The following is a 22,783-nucleotide window of genomic DNA, read 5'->3' on the forward strand; positions in this document are numbered from 1 at the left end:
CTCTCCTCCAATCAGCCTGGGCCTCAATAGCCTAGTAGAGCCGAGGCACCTGGTTCACTGGAGATGTAAATGACCTCGTGGTCATCACGGAAACCGTTGAATCTAGTCGCGGAGCAGCGGGTGTACGCTCCCATATTCTCAAAGAACAACCAGTCACCAGCGTCAAGCACACCTGGCAAGAAGTGACGTTCAGCAATGACGTCAATTCCGTCGCATGTTGGACCCCAGATGGAATACTCGGTGAGTTTGGTGTTGTGTGATTTCTTGGAAAAGACCTGAGGGACCGGGTGTTGATGATCAAAGATGATGTTGGAGAAGTTGCCATAGACACCATCGTTCAAGTACAGCATGTACCCCTTCTCTCCGGTCCGATCCACCGTCACTTCACGGCGAGCAATAATGTTGGTTGCCAGAGTGAAGGCGTTAGAGGCATAGTAGCGGCCTGGTTCGCCGATGACTCGAATGTGAGGAGGAAAATGCTCTTCGAGGGCTTCATTCAGGTTGCTGGCAAACATCTCGAACGTCTCGTCGACGAATCCTCCGCCGACGTCCAACAACTTCAGGTCGAATCCAAAGTGCGAGGCTCGATCAAAAACATGACGAGCATCCTTGACAGCGTTTGCAAATGAGTTCGGATCGCTCGCGCCAGAGCCAATGTGGAAGCTCACGCCGACGATGTTCAAGTCGAGATCACGAGCTAGACGGAGGAGAGTCTCTGCATCTTGCATGCTGGCGCCATACTTGACACTCAAGCGGCATAGACTGGCAGAGTCCTCGGTGGAGATTCGAAGAACCAGGTCGGCGTCGGGGAAGGAGTCTTTGATCTTGTAAAGTTCGTCGGTATTGTCAAAGGTCATTTGAGTGACGCCGACTTTGCGGGCGTGGCGCAAGTAGGACTTTGTCTTGCAGGGTTGGGCATAGATAATGCGATTGGGTGAGACGCCAAGATCGAGGACCATGTCGATTTCGGCCCTGGACGCACAATCGAATCCTGTGCCCAATTGGGCCAGGAGACGCAGCACCTCCTTATCCGGATTGCACTTGACGGCTGTGGAAGTGTTAGTCAATGTCTTGAGTCGAACCGAGATTGACCCGGTAGCTTACCATAAAAGGGTTTGACCCTGCTCAAGTTGAGTTTCCAGCGAAGGTGCTGGCGGTAAACTTCGCCAAGATCGGCGACATAGAACGCATCCTCCTCTCCGGGCTCACAGGTATCCGGATCGATGCGAGCAATCTGCTCCTTCATCACCTTCTGAATCAACGCCTTTGAGGCAAAGCCAGTCACATCGGATTCAACGTCATGGTTGTGGTTGATGAGATCAAGTTTCCTATCACTCAAAGTGATAATTTCATTGTAGTCAACATGGATAGCAGAAGGTGCCATAACCATGCAAAATTGTTTGGTTGATTAATGGATCAAGTAGTTGGTTGGCGATGGACCTTTGAAACGTGTTAGGGAGGCTTTCGTGATTCTGCTCCGATTGGACGTTGGCTTTGCCTCAGCGACTCCCCCTCCTGAAGAGGAAGAACCTCGCGTAGAGACCTATGCGGCAGCTGATGTTGTTGAGATTGTTGGATTGGGGTGTCAAACTGAAATAACAACAGCGGTGTCAACGGTTGAGGCAACTTCAGTGGGAGGTGGACGAGTGTTAAGAATGTGTCGATGTTTGGAAGCAGATGCAGTTTGAAAGCGAAGGCAAAACGATGTTTGAGCCGTGTTCACGCGTTGAGCCTTTGAAGGACCAAAGGCAGTCTGAAAAGGTGACAGATATCGGCTCCGGGTTCCAATCCAGAAGCCGCAGAGATGTTTGAGCAGCGTAGGTGTCTGTAGGAGCTGTTATGGTGATGTTGAGATAAAGTAGTGGTAGAAAAGGCGGGTTGTGTGTTGTCGATGAGAAATTTCAATGTGGACGACACTCTGGTGGGGGGCGAAGCCAGGGCAGGCACGGCAGGCCAGGGCAATGGGTGGCAGAAGGCAAGAGCCAAGGGCAAATCCGGGGCCCACCAAGGAGTACGGAGTACTCGTAGAATCGGACGGAACGGCGTTTGTGGATGTGAGTAATAATAGGAGAGATAGTGCGTGTGAGTGGATGTGGAAGTGGATGAATGGGAGGAATTGTCTCTGTGTGGTGGACAGGCAGAACGGGGCAAACCGCAGCCACTGGGACCTGAAAAAATTCTGGTGGTGGTGAAAGCGTGAATCAGCGCTAAACCCACCAGGTCACGTCACCGCCTGCCTCGAATCTGCTTGTTCGCACATTCCATTTCGATCCCCGATTTCGATCTTTGCCATGTGAAAGTGCCAAGACTCACGTGACACAGCTTCCAGAGTCTTGGTCCGGTCAGTTTTTCCGAGCGATCAACCGCCCCATCAGGTCAGATCATCCTGGTCCTCAAGCAACTCTATAGCTGTAAAATTCAATGGTCGGTGCTTCCGTATCGTGGTCGGTCAGGGTATGTGGCAGTGAAATCTGGACACTGTCTACCACCTGAAATTGCGTCTCATTCATCCGATCGAAGAACACACTGTCGGCGTCATGGCGTCGTTTGAATCCGACCAACACGAGTACTTTGGGAGCACGAGTGGCCAATTGTCTCAATGTCTCTACCAGATGAACGCTGCTGTCGGGGTTGTAGATGCAGTCTGATACCAAAACAAGGTCGAACTGTCCACTCAAGCTATCATCAAGTCTGGCTGCCCAGTCTAGCTTCTGGGTTTGAAGGCTAGATCCTGCCAGTGGCGATGCACATCGGATGTTCTTGTCCATGATCTCTTGAGCGTCCTCAAGGTCTGTGAGGATAACATCACTCTTGACCAAATGAGCAAAAGTAATCCCAACAATGCCACACCCTGCCCCGAGTTCCAATACCTTCAACCGCTTTGCCCTGCTCAATTGGATCAGACGGGCCAGGGCTCCATCATCTGGGCCAGACGCTTTGAGGTTTTGATCAAAGTATATCAGAAACCCCAGACTCGCATCCCTGTCTCAAAGTCAGCCTCCTGCATCTTGTCGAATGATATGTTCACCGTGCCAGATATGTCTTGCGATGCTGTCTCCAGTTTCCTCCCAGATCCTTACACGGCTTTTGTTGGAGAGCACAATCTGCCGTTCAACCACTGGCTCACTCTGCAGGTCAATCGACAGTGGAAATGCATCACTCCATACATCGAGAATCTTGGACACCACTCCAGACTTGGTTGAGGGTCCGGTCACATGCACAATGACGGTTTTCTTGGCTTCCTTATTGGAACACGCAATGGTAAACTTGCAGGCACGAGAGCCGTCCCGCCATTGCACCTTACTAGTTTTTAGAACTCGGTGCGGATGATGAGCCTCGACCAACTCCACAGTGAGTTCTGCATCTTGAGCAAGGAGTGAATCCCCTAGATCTGTGGTGACGGCAATCACTGCGTTGATGTCCGTCGACTTCTTCGTTACATGAATCTGTGGCGTACGCAGAAAGCGTATATAATGGACCATATCTGGAATTTGCGAGTCAGAGAACAAGTCTGAAAATCCAAGTCCAAAAGAATCGGTCAAGTTGCTTCTGCAGATGTGGTGTCGTTGTTGGACAATTCGATGTTTATTGGCACTGGCCTCCACGCCAAGCTCTCCGGTGGAGGCTTTTGGCCCAAACGCAATAGTTCAAAATAGCACGAATACGGAATACGGAGTAGTATCATGATACTCGTCTGCACGTGCACAAATCTCAGCCTCTTGTGTCTCTCCAACGGGATTACCTTATGCCGCTTCCGGCCCGTGACGTCTCTCTCTTCGTCTGATCACTCACTGGTCAGACCCGCCCCCAGGATTCTACACTTTGTCACTCCCGACAGCATCTTCCCGTCGCTGCTCACGACAATATGCAAGCACGTTAAGCATGGCCCAGAATCCCGAGAGCAACAGCAGAGGGTCTCGATCACATCACCCAAGGTGCGCCTTGGCTCTGACTTGATTCATGACACGAACACGCTCCAACGCTTCCCAACATGAACAACCCCGAGTTTCGCCAAACCCTCCACAACTTCTCCCATAACCTCGAGACCGCCAATCAGACCGCGCAAGAGAACATATATACCTTCACCCAATTGTATATCGATCCTTGCTTAGCTGGCTTGAAATCATGCCTGTACGACTGCACTGCGCCATGCTTCCCCAATCGAGAAAACAACTTGCGCCGCAGGAGAGGAAGATCTGGTGGACGAGCCGAGTTCAACTTCAACTTTTATGATGCTTGGGACGATGATGAAGATGAAACCGATGACGCAAGACTGGCGTGGGGAAACGACGAGCTGGACAGCTTACTGGCTGGGCGAGGCGCTCAACCTTCTCGACAGCGCGCGATGAGCTACGGGTCGCGAGGTCGACGAAAACCTACAGGGATACAGCCAGATCCTGACCAAGATCCAACCATCATACCAGGGTCTTCATATTTGGGATTCCTAGAGCGATTACCGTGGCAGATTGGTAGTCGAAAACTGCGGTACAAGCCCTCTGCGGCTGACCTGCAAGAACACCCAGGCGCTCACCGAGTCAGGACTGAGGAGAGCGCTCCATTACTTGAGGAGAATGAAGAGGTGGATGGAAAATGGAAGAAGACTCATGGGCGACAACGAAGTGACACGGCAACGTCGAGATCCACAACAGGTTCGCGAAGTTCTCGTGGAGATCTCATTATGAGCGACGAGGAAGATGACGCAGTGCCTTTGGATGACGAATTTGCTGTCTCTCTCAGCCGGCGCATCACAAACCAGGGAATGAACGATGACCAAGGCAGTGGCAAGTCAAAGGCGGCGGGGGGGAAGCGACCTGGTGCATCGAGGAGAAATACTCGCACGCCTTCATCCAAATCTATCAAAAGCCCAAATTCGAAAACGGCCAAAGGCCAGGAATCACCATCACAACGGAGCCTAGTATTGGTGTCACCTGCACCCGTCGAGGATGGCAATCCTCCGTCCACTCTTCTCGATCTCAAACAACAGGAGGAGCAGGCGGAGCAAGCCGAAGAGGCTGCGATTATACAAAAGCGACAGGCTGCCCGTCGACTGGCTCTTGAAAGGGGGCTGGAATCGACTGAACAGAGAACAGAAGTGGAAGACAATGATCAAACCACGGGCATTAATTCCATCAGTACGCCAACACAGGATCCATTTCCAGATATCGATACGTCCCTAGATTCCGTTCTTGGCGAACCCGAAGCAGACCCTTCAGATCGTCCGAGTATAGGCGAAAGAGAAGAAGGAGAAGAAGCTCCATGAAGAAGTAATCTATCCAATCGCATGCCTGGCGCACGACGACAATGATGACGGGGGGCTGACTGATTTGGTGGATATATCATCATATCATCCGTATTAATGATTCACGACTGTTGGGAGGCTGCTGTCCTGGTCTGGTCTCGCCGAAATTGTACAGTACGGCAGAAGCTGCATAGTGCCTCGATGCTAATATAGCCCAATTATATCTAGATTGTATATCGTCATTTCTATGTCCTTTCAAGTCCAGTCTTTATCTCGACCATGTCACGTGTTGATGGTGCCATCATCCCAACCTCCAATCTTTAATAACTGGGGGCCAGAAAGGGTCCAAGGGTCCACTACTGCTGGCTGCCATCACCCACCAAGTCCCCACCAAGTTCGTTCTAGGGGCCTAGGGGGGGCTGAGGGACCGCCACCACGCCTGGAGCGGCAAATCATCCAGGCCGTCCAGGCCGTTGAAACCCAAAGGTTACTCGTGCAGATATGCGCATGATAACCGTTATCTATCTTGTGCTGGGTTGGCAGTCTGTTATAGGCTTGCACTCGGCTTGCACTCATCCCATGTATCAACTCATCCTTGATTCTCAAAGTCCCAAATTACTCTCCTTCGGCGCACCACACCTTCGACACTCTCATCCCCATCATCGATCATTTTCAATAACGACCTGTTCATTGTCGTGATCTACTCGCAATTGACCATGACACACCCCGCCGATCCCTGACCTCGCCAGAAAGCAAGAACCCCTCCCATCCACCCTCCCGCACCTTTTTCGATTCTCGAACCTCCAATCTGCGCCTGCGACTTAAAACCCTCTTCCACAAGTATCGTGGCCTTTCCTTTGACACTCCTGTGCGATTCTCCTCGCCTCGAGCCATGGAGCCCGACAAAAAGACTTGGAGCCCCGAGTCATCCTCCGGTCCGTCCGCATATGAAGGAGATATGGGCGTTGTCAAGAGGTCATTCGTTCGCCGCATGACCGAAAGCTTCCAGCGCGATCCCAATGCCAGTGTTTTACAAAGTGCCAGCTTCAGTGCCTCCGAGCACAAAGGCTTGTTCGATGCAGAGGCCGCCGCGCAAAACACAGCGTCGAGTCCTTTGTTGAGGCGGCTCAAGGGCAGACACTTGCAGATGATTGCAATTGGTGGTAGCATAGGTACGTGGCTATTACAACTATTAGCATTCGACATCCACATTCTCATATTTCGGCAATTTAGGTACCGGGCTTTTCGTTGGCAGTGGCAAGGCTCTGGCAGATGGTTCGTTATCTCTCCATATCATCTCTCCCCCTCCAGTCGTTACTGACATGCCCAAGGTGGTCCTGCGTCACTCTTAATCGCTTTCAGTCTTACCGGCGTCATGATGTACTGCACAATCCAGGCTTTAGGCGAGCTAGCAGTTCTGTTCCCTGTTGCCGGCTCGTTTGCTGCATATTCGACTAGATTTCTGGACCCAGCATGGGGATTCGCTATGGGTTGGAATTATGCCATGCAATGGCTCGTCGTCCTCCCGTTGGAAATCGTCGCCGCTTCAATCACTGTGGACTATTGGGTTCAAGATATCAAGCTCAATGCTGCATGGGTCACCATCTTCCTCTTGCTCATCGTCGTCATCAATTTTTGCGGCGTCAAGGGCTATGGTGAAGCCGAGTTTGTCTTCTCCGTCATCAAAGTCACTGCTGTCATAGGTTTCATGTAAGCCTACGTCCCTCTCCACTTCAGGGGTTGATTTTAACAATCCCCAGCCTCTTAGGAATCCTGATCAATATTATGGGCGGTGTTGATGAATTCGGCCGTCCTAATGGAAGCTACATGGGCTTCAGACTGTGGCATTCACCGGGCGCGTTCAACAACGGCTTTAAAGGGCTATGCAGTGTCTTTGTGACTGCCGCCTTCGCATTCGCAGGCACCGAACTTGTGGGTCTAGCTGCCGCCGAAACGGAGAACCCTAGGAAAGCCTTGCCCAGTGCCATCAAGCAGGTCTTCTGGCGTATCACCTTATTTTACGTGGTGAGCTTGCTACTCGTGGGAACTCTTGTCGCATTTGACGATCCAAGATTGTTGAACGGCGACAGTTCCGCCGACGCAAAGTATGTCGTTCTTCCACCTCGATTAACAGCCCGTTGCTAATCGTTTGGGTCTACAGAGCATCGCCATTCGTCATCGCCATCCAGAGTGCCGGCTTGGAAGTACTGCCTAGCGTCATGAATGTCGTTATCATGATATCAGTCTTGAGCGTGGGCAACTCGGCTATCTACGGTAGCTCACGCACGTTGGCGGCACTGGCAGAACAAAACCAAGCACCACGCTTCTTTGCATACATTGATCGCAAGGGGCGACCATTGTATGCCATCATATTTGCTTCCTCCCTCGGCGTACTGGGTTACCTCGCCGCCTCACACAAGCAAACTGACGCCTTTGACTGGATGCTGGCACTCTCTGGACTTAGTTCCATCTTTACCTGGTCCTCTATCTGCCTGGCACATATTCGCTTCCGACATGCCTGGGCTACCCAGGGCCACACGCTAGATGAATTGGCCTTCCGCTCCCCTGTCGGAGTTGTCGGTTCCTGGGTCGGTTTCTCTTTCAACTGTTTGGTCCTGATTTCCCAGTTCTGGACCGGCTTCTCGCCTGTGGGCTGGCACACCATGACCGCCCGCGAACTTGTCATCAACTTCTTTCAGGCCTACCTCGCCGCCCCAGTCGTCTTTCTGATGTACATTGGTTACAAGTTGTGGAAACGTACCTACGTGATCAAAACTCGTGACATGGACTTGTTTACAGGAAAGAGAGAGTTTAACGTCCGTCTCCTTGTCGCGGAAGAGAAGGCCGATCGGCTTAATTGGCCCACTTGGAAGAAGTGCTACAAGTTTATTTGTTGATATGATTTTATGTTGGCTGTGCCTAGCGTCGATGTTTAACGGCTCTGTGGTTGGCCTTGTGAAGCAATTTTTGAGCCATTGTTTAAGAGAAGATATCCACGATGTTTGTTTAGCCTTTAGCCGGTGAAATATCCCAGTTCTGGCCTTCTGCGGGAGGAGGTTGTTCGTGCAGGTTCTTCCTTGATGAGACATACATTTTCTCCCAGAATGGAGAACCTTGCCAGATAAGAATGGGCGATGAGAATACCCTTGATACAATAGTTTCCATGTGTATCATCATATAATAATGATTTCGACAAATCTTGCAACTTGGTTATGCCTCTAGGCCACTTATCTTGTGACTGGTACGTAGGTACTAGTCATCCATGCATCGGGCGACATGTAAAGGAGGACAATGAAATACATAGACTTCACATGTTGACAGAGCAATGGATGGTCTTCGAAGTATCTCCACATATGTACTGTATCTAGGGATCCCATGGACTTTGCTTGGCCAAGATTGCATTAATGGCATCCCTTCGATGTCTGCTTTCTGCAAACAGAGCTTGAATTAGACTGACGACTTCTCGCTGACTAAACTCCAGACTCAACTCTCCCTCGGTCCAAAGATAGCGGATATCAACTAGTGAACTTTCAAGGACCTGGATCAGATACTGAAACCGGATCCACGACGGGACGTACACAGCCGTGCTAGAGACAGGCTGACCAGTCAGAGAATCGTCGCGTGGGAACAAGTCGTCCAGCCCTGCGACCTGTTGACAATACTCGGTCAATTTGCGCGACTCAGGCTCCGAAATGTCGTCCAACTCCTCAATCGCATAGATGATCTTTCCTGTCACTGTCGTCAGGATCGTGCCAATACTCTGCAGGAGCACCGACGGCGACAACACGGGTTGCCATTCTATATGCAGAGCACGTACACGATCCACCACGGCTGACACGGCGTTTTCAATCTCCTGCGAATAGGGAAATTGCGTGCACGATGAAAACCCTTGAGCGCCCTCCAGGAGATCCCATACAATTAGCCTCTGGGTTTCCATTTCTTTCGAGTATGCCGCCCGCGCGAATCTCTCCATCGCCTTGATATCGCCTTCTAGGTTCGACATCCCGGGCACGTCTAGTTGTCGCAGTCGATCCACAATGTACAGAGAGTCGTTGTATCGATGAATATCGGTCAGAGATGGAGATGCGCCGTAGTAGCTGGGAGCTGTCGCTCGAAACATGGCCATTGCCAGTGTCGGTAGTGCTAGTAGGCCTCGAGACAAAATCGATGTGTCGAGAGATGCATGGGTGGTTGTTTTCAGTGTCTCTGCATCGGAAACGTCTTTTCCGACTGTCTCGAGAATATAGTCGGGGACCTCGCTGATGCTGTACCATTCAGTAAGAGTTTGCTGCTGCGGCTCGGCTGCTTCTTTTTCATGGTTGTTGGTGGTGTTGGTCTGTTTTGCTCCTTGTTTCTTGGTAGGAACGGTCTTGTTTTCAGTCTCCTCATCACCCCAGCCCCAGGCATCATCTTCTTCTTCTCCTTCTTCTCCATCATCTCCGTGCTTGTCTCTTTGGTTCTCTGTAGATGTGTCCGCAGGCTTGACCTCGGCAGTTTCGTCGTCATCATCATCGTCGAAACCCCAGCCACTAGCCTCTTCGTCTTCTGCGTCTTGAGCCTTGGCTTTTATGGACGACTCCGACTCTTCAGTTGCATCTTCATCCCAGTTGGCATTCCAATCTTCAGGTATTGACTCTTCCTGAGCATGTTCCTCAAGTTGAGTATCGATGATCCGAGTCTCAACTCGCTCGACCTGCCTCAGAACACCCTTGGAAGAAGCAAGTCCCTTCCGAACCGCGTCCAGAGTCGCAGCTTTCCGCTTGGCCAGCCAGATTCTGTTGATTTGATTCGTCCAGGCCTGCAACTCTGTTCGGCCATGCCACGATAACGTTTCGAGCTGATCTAGAAGCCGGTTCATCTGCTGGCGTATCTGATCAAGTCGATCCAGCTTGTCGAGATCAATGGGCAACTCGGGAGTGAGCCAATCATTGACAAGGAGAGCCATCAAATCTGGATATATCGCCTGCACTGCAGCATCTTGGATCGTTTTTGACATTGAGGTGTGAAGGAACTGTGTGAAACTAGAGACATAATCGAACACTTTATCAAAAGATGATTCTTCGTGGCTGAGTTCCACAGTCAACTTGTGCTCATCGAGCTGATAAGCCGAATATTTGAGTCGTGATGACTTCCGAAGTGGTGACAGGAAAAAAGTTCGCAGCTTGTCTGTTAACGACTCAACCACATCTTGAGGTTCTCCGAGTTGATCCAAGGCTCTCAGGATACTGTCAGAGTTGTTGGAAGTTGCTGTGGTTTCCGTTGGCGATACTTGTATCCGTGTGGTATATTGCTCCTTTTGAACATTTATTTGAGCGTGCAATTTGGCCTCGAGCTGTACTCGCGTTTTCAGACGAAGCTCATCCTTCAAGTCTCGGGTGATTATTGCTGAACGAGATCGAGATGATAAAGGAGCATGGCGACCAAGCCGGTGCAACTTGTCTGCAGCACCGAAGGGATTGCCGTTGAGCAAGTCCGCTTCCACCTCTTTCAGAGCCTGCGAGGCTAATGCAATGTTGGAAAACTCATGTTTCAAAGTCTCCGAGAATTCAATCTCCGAATTCAAGAGGTCCACCTTTGCCTTATGGTCGGCGGCTTGTGATCTTAGATTCTGAAGGTGAACGTGCTCCTCGACAATCTTTCGCGACTCTAGTTTGCACTTTGCAATATCTTCCTGGACCTTTCTGGCTTTGACAATCCATTGATTGACATCTTTGGTCTCGCCGCGTGTTGCAATGCCGATCTCGTGGCTAAGCTCGTCGCGTGTCTGCGAAATTTGGCTGAGCAAGGAGGAAATGAGGTTTGAGGACAGATCAGATGTTAGCAACTCCTCGGATTGTGGATATGAGCCTTCAACGATGGCATCCTTGAGAGCTTGTGCGACAGAGACGTCGTCTGACATGTTTTCACATCCACTGCATCAGGTACGTTTATGAAGACTCATGGCGAAGTATTGGGATCCTCTATTGATGTCTGAGTTGCAGGCCAGATGACATCAAGCAACGCAGGTGATGGCTACAGCGGACTATTAGTCAATTTTGCGCAATTTAGCGTTTTCTGTCTTTATGTTCTGCTGGGAATTTTCTTCTCCGCATCTCGGTTTTTGCTGCATTGACGACTCGCATGAAATGCTCTGTTATGACGGTTTCCTCTTTCTTGCGTAGACGACTAGTCTGAAGGACGCTCACTAAACCCGAGTCTCATTGCTATTCGTCATGGCGCTTCCGACGACAGACCTTCAGAATGCTCAAATTCGAGTGCGCTTGAGCACGAGAGACCCCGAGCTAGCCCTTTCCGACACTGCGCCTATCCTTGTACCTACATCCTTCCGCCGATATACACTGTCTACTCTCATCAATGGCTTGCTGCAAAAGGAAAAGAATGTTCCTCTCGAATTTATTGTCAATGGCACCTACCTTCGCACTACTCTGAAGGAGTACCTGACCAACAATGGTGTTTCGACCGAATCAACGCTCTCAGTGGAATATGTAAGAGCCCGGATACCACCGCAATACGTGGCTTCATTCGAGCACGAGGATTGGGTCAGCGATGTAGATGTTCTGTCAGACACTTCGCGAATCCTCTCTGCCAGCTACGATGGGCGTTTAAGGGTGTGGAATACATCATCGCAAGTACTGGCCACTTCGCCTGGGCAGGCACAGGGCGGTCACAGCTCTTTCATCAAATCGGCAAAATTTATCTCATCTTCTCAAATTGTGTCTGGGGGATTTGACCGGACAGTCCGTGTGTGGAAATACTCTGAAAACCCAGACGGCTTCTCTGCCAACATTTCTCCGTCTCTTGAACTCTACGGCCACAAAGGATCGGTGGACTCAGTCGTTTCTCACGAACCATCAAACCGGATTTTAAGTGCCTCATCTGACCATTCGGTCGGATTGTGGTCTACTCGGAAGTCAAATGCACCAACTGCCCCCGAGGCTCTAATCCCCAGAACCCGAACCAAGGACGGGAAGAGGAGGAAATTAAATTCCGAAGTGTCTGTTGCGCAAAGAGGGCCTCTAGCATTGATGCAAGGACACACGGGGCAGGTCTCCGGGGTGGTCTTTGATAACAAAGATCCCACGGTAGGCTACTCGAGTTCTTGGGACCAGACAGTAAGGACGTGGGATTTGGTAACCAACACATTGGTCGACACGAGAACGACATCCAGTGCGCTGTTTTGCATTGAACACATGCCGGGACTCCATCTTCTTGCGACAGGATCTGTCAGCCGCGCCATCAAGCTTGTGGACCCTAGAGCATCCGCGACAACGGTCGCCGCCATGACCTTGAAGGGACACAAAAATTCAGTGGTCAGCCTGGCACGTGATCCCGGCAACGACTACACGATCGTGAGTGGCAGCCATGACGGGACCTGCCGTGTGTGGGACGTGCGGAGCACACAACAAGAAAAGGAAGGGCTTGTTGCCCAAAGTCTTTACACTCTTCCAAGGGCAAGCCTAAACGGAGCCACTAGTCCTGCCACAGGCGACGGTGTCAAGGTGTTTGGTGTTTGCTGGGACAGAGCCTTGGGAATTCTCAGTGGAGGGGAGGACAAAATGGTACAAATCAATGGTACCAATGACGGCGTAGGCCAGAACTAATGCTACCAATGACATGCCACAAATCGGCACCTCTGTTGTTAATTAGAAGTTTCATTGTTGTTGCATGCAATCATAGTTCGTAACGTCTGTGGTGAGCCAAAAGGCCTGACGCCCAACACTATGGCCTGGGGGCCCTCGGGCTGCCAGGTAACGCGTGTGGGTGGTCCCGCGTTACGTCGAAAAGGTTGTTCGTGTTTGACTTTCGCAAGGACCTCGTGAGCACGGCTCTCATAAATACCTACTGTCTGGCATCAACAAGATCTGATGACAAAACAAGGGCGATTGACGTATCTATAAAATCTATTTTAGGTATTGATTAATCGTTATAGAGTCTTATTTGACTGATGGACTCGACTCAACAAACACTGCCTGCAAATACGATGGTATTGTGGTCATGTTTTGTTGTTCCTGTTGCCCTTGAAGAAAGGCTTGATTATGACAAGTATCAACAGCACTATCGCCGGAGGGGCGCGGGCTTGTGAAGCCATTCAAGAACCATCAACCAACCACAAAAGACGCCAGATATTTATTTTCGGGTCCACCCGTTGTCCAACCTGGACGAGTCCACCCTTGCGGCTACAACAAAGACCCAAAGGAATTGAAAGTCGGATGAAGGAAGATTAGCAAGCATGGTATGACTGGTCATACTTGGGCTTGGACTGAATCATGATTTTCAGGACATCTAAGTCCAAGATCCATCTGGTTTGCCCCGATGATGCTGTTCAGCATGGAAGCGAATCTGCAGACTGCACCTATGTACAAGCTTAAAGTCTCGTCGAACTTGCTGCGAGGCACCACCGCACCAGCATGACAAGAATAAAATAATAGTGGACTGGCGGGCTGTGTTGGGTAGGGACGACAGGCCTTGGTCATGTCAATTCTTCAAGGGTCCGTCCGCGGCTTTAATTTTTCTTCAGTCACGCTTCAAAGGAGTTCGCCTTCACTGGAGGGGATCATGATCGAAGACAGGGGTATGCCCAGCTTGTGGGTTCCGAAGGTGACACCAAAAAACCCTAAAGTGAGACGACATTCAACTGTGGTTCACATGCATTACAGTAGTGGACTGTGGCCCGTGGCCTACTTGCCTCCGACATATCTACAAATGACTGACGACATGACACCTTCAGTGATAGATGGTTGTACCCTAGGACCTCCAAATAATGTCCGTGGTCTGAAAAAGCATTGTTGGGGCTCGAAGGAGAATGAGAACAGGGGTTTGAGATCTCTAGGCTTTGATCAGCGTTGTGGAGATGATTGGACTGCTAACTAGGTAGGTTGACATTGAAGGAGGTGAGGAGTAGTAGTAGTAGGCCTGGCGTGCCACTGTGCCTGGCGCTCCTGGCTTTGACAACTATTGATGCTCGAGGAACGCCCGCAGATTTGCACCTTGCTTGGAAAAGGGCTGAACCCTGCCAGTCACGTTGGTTGGATGGTGCCACCAGGAACCTGCCCACGGGGAGGGGCCTGGCAAGTTGCCACCCACAACTTTTAAGCAGGCTATGGGCATTGGGCAGTGGGAACTCAGGCTGGTCCGGTGTGCCAGCAGACCTGGGCCCTTCGGGGCCTCGGGGAGATGGCACCAACCAGCCTAACAACAGCCTCCAGCTTGGTTGCGTAAAACTGTCGTGACTGTCTGTCCCTGACCTGGAGGTTGTGGGACCAAATGTACCTAAACTCGGTTGGTCTAAAGGGTGGCTCAAGGGGCGGCTAAGACTCTAAGAGCCCGAGGGGCCATGGGTCCACCACAGACCCATCGCCATCGTCTGCCCATCCATCCACCTCAACCCTGACCACCACAGACCACTGAACCCATTCTCTCAACACCAGAGCGACATCAACATTATTGACGTCGACACCAACACCATCAGCACCACCACTTCTCAACTTATCCCTCGCCTGTATTGATTGTCACCTTCATTTGCATTTTCGGCACCCATCACGCAGCAAATTCTGTCACTAGCGTCCTTCTTTTACCTGCAACCGTCTGCTCTTCAGTATCATCCCATTTTTCCCTGCGCCAATTCAAGCACCCTCCCACACCCGTTAAACACGTCTTTTCAGAGCGCTATCACTGCCTGCTGGCTCATTCACGACATCCTAGACGACATTGTCCCCCCAGGTCCCTTCGCTGTTACGATCCTGAAGTCTTGATTTACGCGAAAACAACGACCATTCTGTGCCCCGACACCATCCGCAACCCGTCCGCCTCTTTGACTGCGTCCTGACAGACAAGAGTCCTGCACGACGACAGGAGAGGTCTTGTTGTGCAGATTGAACGTACGATTATTCTTTGGGTCAGTTGAACTAGGCAGGTCGCTGATAGCGTCTCTTTTGCAGCTTTCTGCTCTTCGACTATTTCAACGCTCATGTTGGCCACAACAGCCTGACCCTGCCTCGCCGTTCTGTCCCCAACCTTGTTAGGCGGGTCATATCCATACGCATTCTTCTTTTAAAAGATCCCTCCGAGTCAGAGTTATCTCTATGCCCATGAAATTGCCAAAGGGCTTTCAAAGACGTAAATCTTCGGGCAATGCCTTGGAAGAGGTCCTCAATCCGCCTGCCGGAGGCGATGGCTCTTTCCGCGTCTTAGACAGACCTACCAGGGATGGCAAGTCGTTTGATGGTGGGATCACTCTAAAACTGGGACGAGATGAGCCACCACGGCCCCCTCCCAAGGACTCCTACCAGCGTCATGAGGATGATGTCTTCTCTAGTGTCCGCCCCGATGCAGGCAACCGGTATGTGACCATGAGCTTCGGGTACTACCCGCGTGATTTCTGGGTACTGACCAACTTCAAAGAGGCAGCGGTGCCACCGAACGATCTCATTCAACGGCACCCAATGGCAGTGCCGCGTCTTCCGCTCGCCTGAGCTCCTCCTCCACCAATCCCTCGTCCATCGATACCAATGCTCAGACAGTGGGACACAAAAATTTGAATGATATCCCTGCCCCTCCTCCGGCCTCAGCGAAGCCCAGCTTCTTGCGTGACTCCACACGTTCCTTCTCTTTCGGAGTTGGCAAGAAGTCTTCGCCTGCATCCTCGCCGGGGGGTCTCCCTCCCACTGGTAGCATCCAAAGAGATCGAAATGTTACTTCAAGCACAACAAGCACCGCGAGCACCGCTACTCCCCCACGGCTCTTCGATTCCGACCTTGCGCTCGAGAATTCTGAGCTAGATGGCTTCGGCAACATGTTCGACCATATTGGGACTAGTTCTCAGCCCCAAGCACCGCGTCCAGTGGCATCTCCAGTATTACCACCCAGCGTACCAAATCTCACGCGTAGCTGACATTCATTTAGGAACTTCTGTCTTCTCCTCCAGCTTATCCACCGAGTAGCTACCCCAGTGCTGCCGCCTCACGATTACACAGGGGCTCTGTACCGCAATCGATCCGCACAGACCGAAACCAGGTGGTGGAGTCGTCACCATACTCATGGGCGTCGCACGATTCCCATGAAGGCCTGATACGCTCTCCTAGTCCCTCCAAAACCATCACTCAACTCAGCCCGCCCAAGGCCAGAGATTCGTATTTCACGACTTCGAATCACAGCCCATTGCCGCCACAACGGCGCCCAATCCCAGAAAAGCAAAAAAGTATGGACGCGTCCGTCCCCTCACTGCAGAGAGCCCCGGCTGCCACGGAAGAGACGACTCTCCTGTCTACAAGTCCATCCTTGCCGCAACATGGACGCGAATCTCCCCGCTCCCTTCGTCGGGACTCATTCGATCCTTCGATCATGGCCGACGCCGAGCTAGCCACCATGTACCAAGAGACGAAGACGATCACACCAAAACCTGTATCGACGAACAAGGTCATGACCCCGGCCCAGTGGGAAAAATACAAGCAGCAGAAAGAGATGGACCGCAGACTAGGAGCGTTGTCAGATGACAGTGGATCCGAACCCGGTGACAACTATGAAGACGATGACGAAGTGGAACAAAAGAAGAAAAACTCGAATCAGAGGCAGAAGCAGCAGGCCAATCTAGCAGTATATCGACAACAGATGAGAAAAGTGACCGGGGAGACAACACTGCAGTCGCGTCCGGAGAGTTCATTCGGCATCGCAACTTATGGCAATGGAAGTTTGGGCGATCTCAACAACCGATTCTCAAACCTGACGACAGATTCAAGGCGATCGGGAGGCAAGAGCAGCGGCGAGGACGACGGTGACGACGATGAGGACATCCCGCTAGGGATACTGGCAGCCCATGGCTTCCCAAATAAGAACAAGCCACCAACCAGACTAGCCACCTCTCCATCAAACCCCAGTCTGAGACCTGTCAGTCAACTACAGTCATCTCCATCACCGGGAACGCCTTCGATGATAGAGCCGGCCTCGAAAGGCGGCAGACTGCCTCCCTTTGCACGACAACTTCCGCAGGATCCCTATTTTGGCGCAGGGCTGGTAAACCCATCTAATCGAGAATCTATGGCCGCACAATCCTTGAGCCCCAGTGCACTTGGCTCAGGGCCCTCGACCGCACATCCAATTCACCCTGCCGGCCTTGTTGGAGTCATTGCGGGCGAAGAACGGGCACGTGCTGCACGAAGAGGCAGCCCGAACCCGGCTGGCAATTACGATCCCCCCGGTATGGTCCGTTCTACGACGACTGGCGCGATTCCCGGCATGGGATACCCCGTGATGGGAGCGATGCCGATGATGAGCCCAGCAGAACAAGCCCAGGCCCAGATGTCGCTCCAGATGCAACAAATGATGGAAATGCAGGCACAGTGGATGCAGCAGATGCAGTCAATGATGGGAGTTCCAGGAGGCCCGGGGTCTCAGATGGGTGCTCCCAGTATGGGAGCCCCTAGTGTCTACGGCATGTCCGTTCAGCGCCCTCAGTCAATGCATGGCGGGGGACCGTCCTTCCCAGGCAATCCTCGCACGATGAGCACGCTCAACCCCGGAATGGCCCCATGGAGTTCGACACCATCTTTTATTCCGTCAATCAATGTCAACGGCAATTATGCATCCTCTATTGCACCGTCGGAACGCAGCAACGTGGGACTTGCACCTCGATACCGACCTGTGTCTGTGGTCGCAGACGTAGAGACTCATTCGTCTCGGCGGGCATCAACATTCACCAGCAATAGTTATCAGCCCTGGAATTCCAAGAACAGTGGACCTCAGATGGCCCGGCATGGGGCAAAACCATCAGTGAATATGGTGGGCAGGAGATCGCCGTTGGCTCGCCAAGATGATGAGGACGATGAGCAAGGCTGGGCTGAGATGAAGAAGAGGAAAGAAAAGAAACAGAAGAGTTGGGCATTACGGAAGGGGACCAATGGCTTCGAAGATCTATATAGTCATGCGACATAATGGCAATACTTGCAGAAGCCTGGAGATGTGCCAGCGATTTGGTTGGAAGGTATAGTGTGATAATTTGGGCATAGATGGCCGGGCATCAAAAGCGTGTTGATTGTTCTGTGGACCAACCAATGGTGGGACTGGAGCTTGGATAGACTTTACAGGTCTCTGGCCAGCGATTCTGTGTCGCCAACGACGTAATTTTAAGGAGAATTGTTATCCATCACTCATGATATTCGAATGGATCAATCCGACAAAAGAGATGAATACACAAATTTCTGCCCAAGCATCTGTTGTTCTCTATATAAAATGGACGATGGGAGGAGATGCGATAAGGCACTAACTGGTAATGCAAGGTAGGCACCCGGCAGTGAGGGTCGTTCTTGCCGTGTACTCGTGCGGTGTGTAACAGTGGCAGGTACAACATACAGAAAGGACCGCGCCTTCCCTCGTGAATTATCACAGGCAAGGCTGCAGTCCAATGCCAAGACCTGAAACCTGGCAAACTTGAGCTTCGGTCATCGATCTTGGAGAGTCTAGATTTGAGACTGCTGACCAAGGTTGAGGCATCCTCGCAGAACAAGCAAACAACGCGACAGGAGGATCTCTCTCTGTGGCAAGGTTGACTTAGGATTGTGATCCTGATCCACATACATTGTTTCCACGTTGGGTCTTGCCGCCTCTTCCTCACCGGGCTTGTGCCACCACGACTGTCGCCTATTGTCCCTCCACTCAGACTCGGCGGGCTACTCGACGCACTCTCTGTTCAAAAATCTGTGGTTGGTCAGGAAGACGACCTAGAATTCGCTAAACCACAATCACCTAGAGGCTCTCTCAGTGTATCCCTAACCAGCAGCCGCACGTGAATGAGATCGAGTCTCTTATATTCAGCCCTGATCGGTCTACTAATCAGCATTGCACTTCCTCTAATATCTATCCACCGCTTCTCAGAATTCTCCTTCATACCTGAGGCTGATCGTCCAGCCCAGCTAAACTTTCCTTTTTACAACATCCTAGATATCATCTTGACCCGCCTCCGTTCTTCGCCAGCCTTGAAAATGGCAACGTCTGGGCCAGATGCGCCTCGTTTCACCAAGATCCAGAAAATCGAGCCAGACTATTGTCCTGGCTCCATCACTCAATATGAATCACAACGAACCGGCATGAGGGTCGTGGTGGTCGATCAGCAAGGTCCCAAACTCCATGGCTACTTTGTCCTTGCTACCGAGATTCACGACGACTCGGGCGCTCCTCACACTCTTGAACACCTGTGCTTTATGGGTTCAAAGAGCTACAAGTACAAGGGCTTTCTCGACAAACTGGCGACGAGAGCCTATTCCAACACCAATGCCTGGACAGCCACGGACCACACGGCCTACACCCTCGACACCGCTGGCTGGGCTGGCTTTGCCCAGATCCTCCCAGTTTACCTCGAGCACGTCATTCTTCCAACCCTCACCGACGCGGGCTGCACGACCGAAGTCCATCATATCGACGGCAGTGGCAATGACGCTGGTGTCGTCTATTCCGAGATGCAGGGCGTTCAGAATACTGCGTCCGAATTGATTGAGTTGGCATCTAAGCGTATCCTGTATCCTGAAGGCGTGGGCTTCCGATATGAGACAGGCGGAATGATGGAACAACTCCGAGTCCTGACCGCCGATCGCATACGAGAGTTCCACCGCGACATGTATCAGCCCAAGAACCTGTGTCTGTTGTTGTTTGGGGAGGTTGATCACGACGAATTGCTGCAACTCCTAGACACCTTTGAGACGTCCATATTGCCCGATATCCCAAGTCCCGATAAGCCATTCAAACGGCCGTGGATGGAGTCGAACCTCGCGCCAGCCTTGTCTGAATCGACTCTTCAAAAGGTCGACTTTCCCGAGGAAGATGAATCTTTCGGTGAGATCGACATACGGTTTCTAGGTCCGGATACTGCGAGCGTTGTTGAGATTGGCGCGCTCAGCGTTGCGCTTTTGTATCTGGCAGGCTCTTCCGCTGCGGTGCTAGACAACACTCTAGTAGAGAAGGAACAGCTCGCCAGTGGTGTCTACTACACACTCGACAGCCGTCCCAGAACCGAAATCGCGTTCACTCTCTCTAGTGTCGAAACAGGACGCCTGGCAGAGGTCGAGAAACGTTTCTTCGAAGTGCTTCACGGAGCTACCGACAAGCCTTTGGACATGAAGTTCATGAAGGATTGCATTGCTCAACAGCTTCGAACTTTAAAGTTCAATGCTGAAGCATCCCCGACCTTCTTCGCAGATTATATCATCGCGGACTACCTGTTTGGAAAGCGTGACGGATCTACGCTCGAAACCCTGCGATCGTTGGACACATACGCAAAGATTCTGCAAGCTTGGACTGAAGAAGAGTGGAAGGCCTTCCTCAAGAAGTACTTCACCGGGGCACACCATGTTTCAATCCTCGGCGTACCGTCGGCCCAGCTTTCCGAAAAACTCAAGACAGACGAGGCGAGGAGGATTGAGGCACAGAAGGAGGCATTAGGACCAGAGGGTCTCAAGCAGAAGCAAGAGCAATTGGACGCCGCCAAAGCTGAGAACGATCGAGAGATCCCGCATGAGTTGTTGGGGAAATTCAAAGTCCCACCGACCGAGTCGATCCATTTTGTGTCTACGGCTGCTGCTCGGTCTGGCCTGGCTCTGCAGGTCGGGAAACCACAGAACAAGTATCAGGAGATCATCGAGCAAGATGCTCAAGCCCTTCCTTTGTTCTTGAACTTTCAGCACATACCATCGAATTTTGCTAGAGTCGACGTCATCATCTCCACAGAGATTCTACCCAACGAACTACGTCCTCTTCTCGCCATCTACATGGAATCATTCTTTTCCTTGCCAATCAAACGAGGCTCAGATGTTATCAATTTTGAAGACGTTGTCCTCGAGCTTGAAAGAGACACCGTTGGCTACGCTATGGATTCGGCCGTCAATCGTGGCAATATTGAAGGCCTCCGTGTAAGCTTTCAAGTCGAACTTGACAAATACAAGGTTGCCCTTCGCTGGATTCAAGAGTTGATGTTTCAATCCATCTTCGATGTGGACCGATTAAAGGCAATCAATACCCGCCTGCTGGCCGACGTGCCCGATTCGAAACGCAGTGGTGATGGTATGTTGATCGGCGTTCACATGATGACTCATCTATCGCCCAAGTCCATCGGGCGCGCTCGAAGCACATTGGTCAAGGCTCTATATCTGAAGCGGATCAGATCATTGCTCAAGACCGATCCTGATGTAGTGGTGAAACAACTCGAGCGGTTGAGAAGTTTGTTGTGCAAATTCGAGAACTTCCGCGTGGTGGTCGTGAGCGACTTGGAAAAGTTACACGAGCCGGCAAGCTCATGGCGACCGTTTGTGCAGAAATTGGAGGTGACAAAAGAGCTGAACCCGATTGGTACACGTAAGGAACGGCTCAGTGAAGCAGGAAAGAACCTTGGGAAACTAGCGTATGTGGTTCCGATGCCCACGATCGATTCTTCATACGCATATGCCTTGGCGAAAGGGCCTATCTCATATTACGATCCGAGAACACCGGCCATGATGGTGGCCATGGCGTATCTCAACGCCGTTGAAGGACCGTTATGGGTCGCCGTCCGAGGAACTGGGCTTGCGTATGGCACCAGTGTTGGCTATGATATCGAGTCTGGCTTCATCTACCTGGAGGTCTACCGGTCCCCAGACGCATACAAGGCGTTCGAAGCGAGCCGCAATGTCATTAGCGGACATATTTCTGGAGAAATCGAGTTTGATCCACTCATGCTCGAAGGCGCCATTAGCAGTATCGTGGTAGCGTTTGCCAATGAGCAACGGACTCTGGCATCTGCCGCGGTGGCGAATTTCATCAAGGCAGTGATGAAGGGCTTGCCAGAAGACCACAATGAGCAACTGCTGAAGAAGGTTCGCGCCATTGGAGTGGATGAGATCAAGGACATCCTTAAGACTTTAGTCTTTGACGTTTTGACACCTGGTAAAGCTGATATCGTCATTACTTGCGCCCCAGGCCTAACAGAGGTAAGCGAGTCATATCGGACTTCAACTCACATGTCTTGTGCTAATCAGTGTATCACAGGGTATATCTGATGGTCTCAAGGGAGCAGGCTTTTTGCCTGAGACCCACGATCTGAATTATTTCCAAGACGATTACGGGTTGAAGACCAACGAAGGCGAAGATGATGACGACGGCGATGATGATGACAGCGAAGATGACGGAGACGATGACGACAAGGACGATGGCACGTCAGATGACCTTGGAGGAAGCGAGGGCTACGAGATAATAGAAGGTGGAGGAGAGGAATTCGACGATGAGAATTGAGGCCGGGATCCTCGCATCATGTCTTCATGTCTTCTTGCAGCCAGGTGTAGGTCTGTATGAACGGACCTTCTTCGCCATGGATGAGTCTATGAACAACGATGGATTAAAATTTGCGCATTAGACTGCGTGAATGAAATAGATGAGATGCTATGACTCGTTGCAGATAGCACAGCGCATTGCATTGTGTATTTTCTAGGAAGAAGACAAACTACTGGATATACCTGCGTGTGATACTCGGCATACCTGGTGTGATATACGCAGAAAATGGAGTCGAGATTCTTCTCCCGTTCCTGCCGC

The 22,783-nt window shown here is 51.4% G+C and overlaps 8 protein-coding genes across 9 annotated transcripts; 5 read left to right on the forward strand and 3 right to left on the reverse strand.

Annotated features, from left to right (window-relative positions):
• Positions 1 to 23: 23 nt before the first annotated feature.
• On the reverse strand, positions 24 to 1,390 carry PV10_02125 (uncharacterized protein; the record flags this gene model as incomplete). Its single annotated transcript, XM_016366407.1, has 2 exons — positions 24 to 1,048; positions 1,105 to 1,390. The coding sequence occupies 2 exons, from the start codon at positions 1,388 to 1,390 to the stop codon at positions 24 to 26; spliced, it is 1,311 nt and encodes a 436-aa protein (XP_016225925.1).
• Positions 1,391 to 2,393: 1,003 nt separating this feature from the next.
• Positions 2,394 to 3,482, reverse strand: PV10_02126 (uncharacterized protein; the record flags this gene model as incomplete). The annotated part of the gene is made up of 3 exons (XM_016366408.1): positions 2,394 to 2,982; positions 3,081 to 3,118; positions 3,168 to 3,482. The coding sequence occupies 3 exons, from the start codon at positions 3,480 to 3,482 to the stop codon at positions 2,394 to 2,396; spliced, it is 942 nt and encodes a 313-aa protein (XP_016225926.1).
• A 308-nt stretch (positions 3,483 to 3,790) lies between these two features.
• PV10_02127 (uncharacterized protein) lies at positions 3,791 to 5,487 on the forward strand. Its single transcript, XM_016366409.1, has one exon. It carries the CDS (start codon positions 3,992 to 3,994, stop codon positions 5,258 to 5,260), a length of 1,269 nt encoding a protein of 422 aa, XP_016225927.1. The 5' UTR covers positions 3,791 to 3,991; the 3' UTR covers positions 5,261 to 5,487.
• Positions 5,488 to 5,817: 330 nt separating this feature from the next.
• On the forward strand, positions 5,818 to 8,448 carry PV10_02128 (uncharacterized protein). The gene is made up of 5 exons (XM_016366410.1): positions 5,818 to 6,411; positions 6,473 to 6,514; positions 6,571 to 6,949; positions 7,000 to 7,344; positions 7,401 to 8,448. Exons 1-5 carry the CDS (start codon positions 6,132 to 6,134, stop codon positions 8,134 to 8,136), a joined length of 1,782 nt encoding a protein of 593 aa, XP_016225928.1. The 5' UTR covers positions 5,818 to 6,131; the 3' UTR covers positions 8,137 to 8,448.
• Positions 8,375 to 11,187, reverse strand: PV10_02129 (uncharacterized protein). The gene has a single exon (XM_016366411.1). The coding sequence runs from the start codon at positions 11,136 to 11,138 to the stop codon at positions 8,604 to 8,606; it is 2,535 nt and encodes an 844-aa protein (XP_016225929.1). The 5' UTR covers positions 11,139 to 11,187; the 3' UTR covers positions 8,375 to 8,603.
• A 171-nt stretch (positions 11,188 to 11,358) lies between these two features.
• Positions 11,359 to 12,888, forward strand: PV10_02130 (uncharacterized protein). Its single transcript, XM_016366412.1, has one exon. The coding sequence runs from the start codon at positions 11,452 to 11,454 to the stop codon at positions 12,838 to 12,840; it is 1,389 nt and encodes a 462-aa protein (XP_016225930.1). The 5' UTR covers positions 11,359 to 11,451; the 3' UTR covers positions 12,841 to 12,888.
• Positions 12,889 to 14,601: 1,713 nt separating this feature from the next.
• PV10_02131 lies at positions 14,602 to 18,436 on the forward strand. Of its 2 annotated transcripts, XM_016366414.1 has the most exons (4): positions 14,602 to 15,117; positions 15,178 to 15,578; positions 15,641 to 16,091; positions 16,142 to 18,436. In XM_016366414.1, exons 2-4 carry the CDS (start codon positions 15,322 to 15,324, stop codon positions 18,164 to 18,166), a joined length of 2,733 nt encoding a protein of 910 aa, XP_016225932.1. In that variant the 5' UTR covers positions 14,602 to 15,117; positions 15,178 to 15,321; the 3' UTR covers positions 18,167 to 18,436. The 2 variants fall into 2 exon arrangements, with proteins under 2 accessions (XP_016225932.1, XP_016225931.1); XM_016366413.1 differs by having other exon boundaries at positions 14,602 to 15,578.
• Positions 18,437 to 18,886: 450 nt separating this feature from the next.
• Positions 18,887 to 22,661, forward strand: PV10_02132 (uncharacterized protein). The gene is made up of 2 exons (XM_016366415.1): positions 18,887 to 22,185; positions 22,244 to 22,661. The coding sequence occupies exons 1-2, from the start codon at positions 19,021 to 19,023 to the stop codon at positions 22,484 to 22,486; spliced, it is 3,408 nt and encodes a 1,135-aa protein (XP_016225933.1). The 5' UTR covers positions 18,887 to 19,020; the 3' UTR covers positions 22,487 to 22,661.
• Positions 22,662 to 22,783: the final 122 nt, after the last annotated feature.

The sequence above is a fragment of the Exophiala mesophila genome (genome assembly GCF_000836275.1).
Source record: "Exophiala mesophila strain CBS 40295 unplaced genomic scaffold supercont1.2, whole genome shotgun sequence".
Taxonomy (NCBI): domain Eukaryota; kingdom Fungi; phylum Ascomycota; class Eurotiomycetes; order Chaetothyriales; family Herpotrichiellaceae; genus Exophiala; species Exophiala mesophila.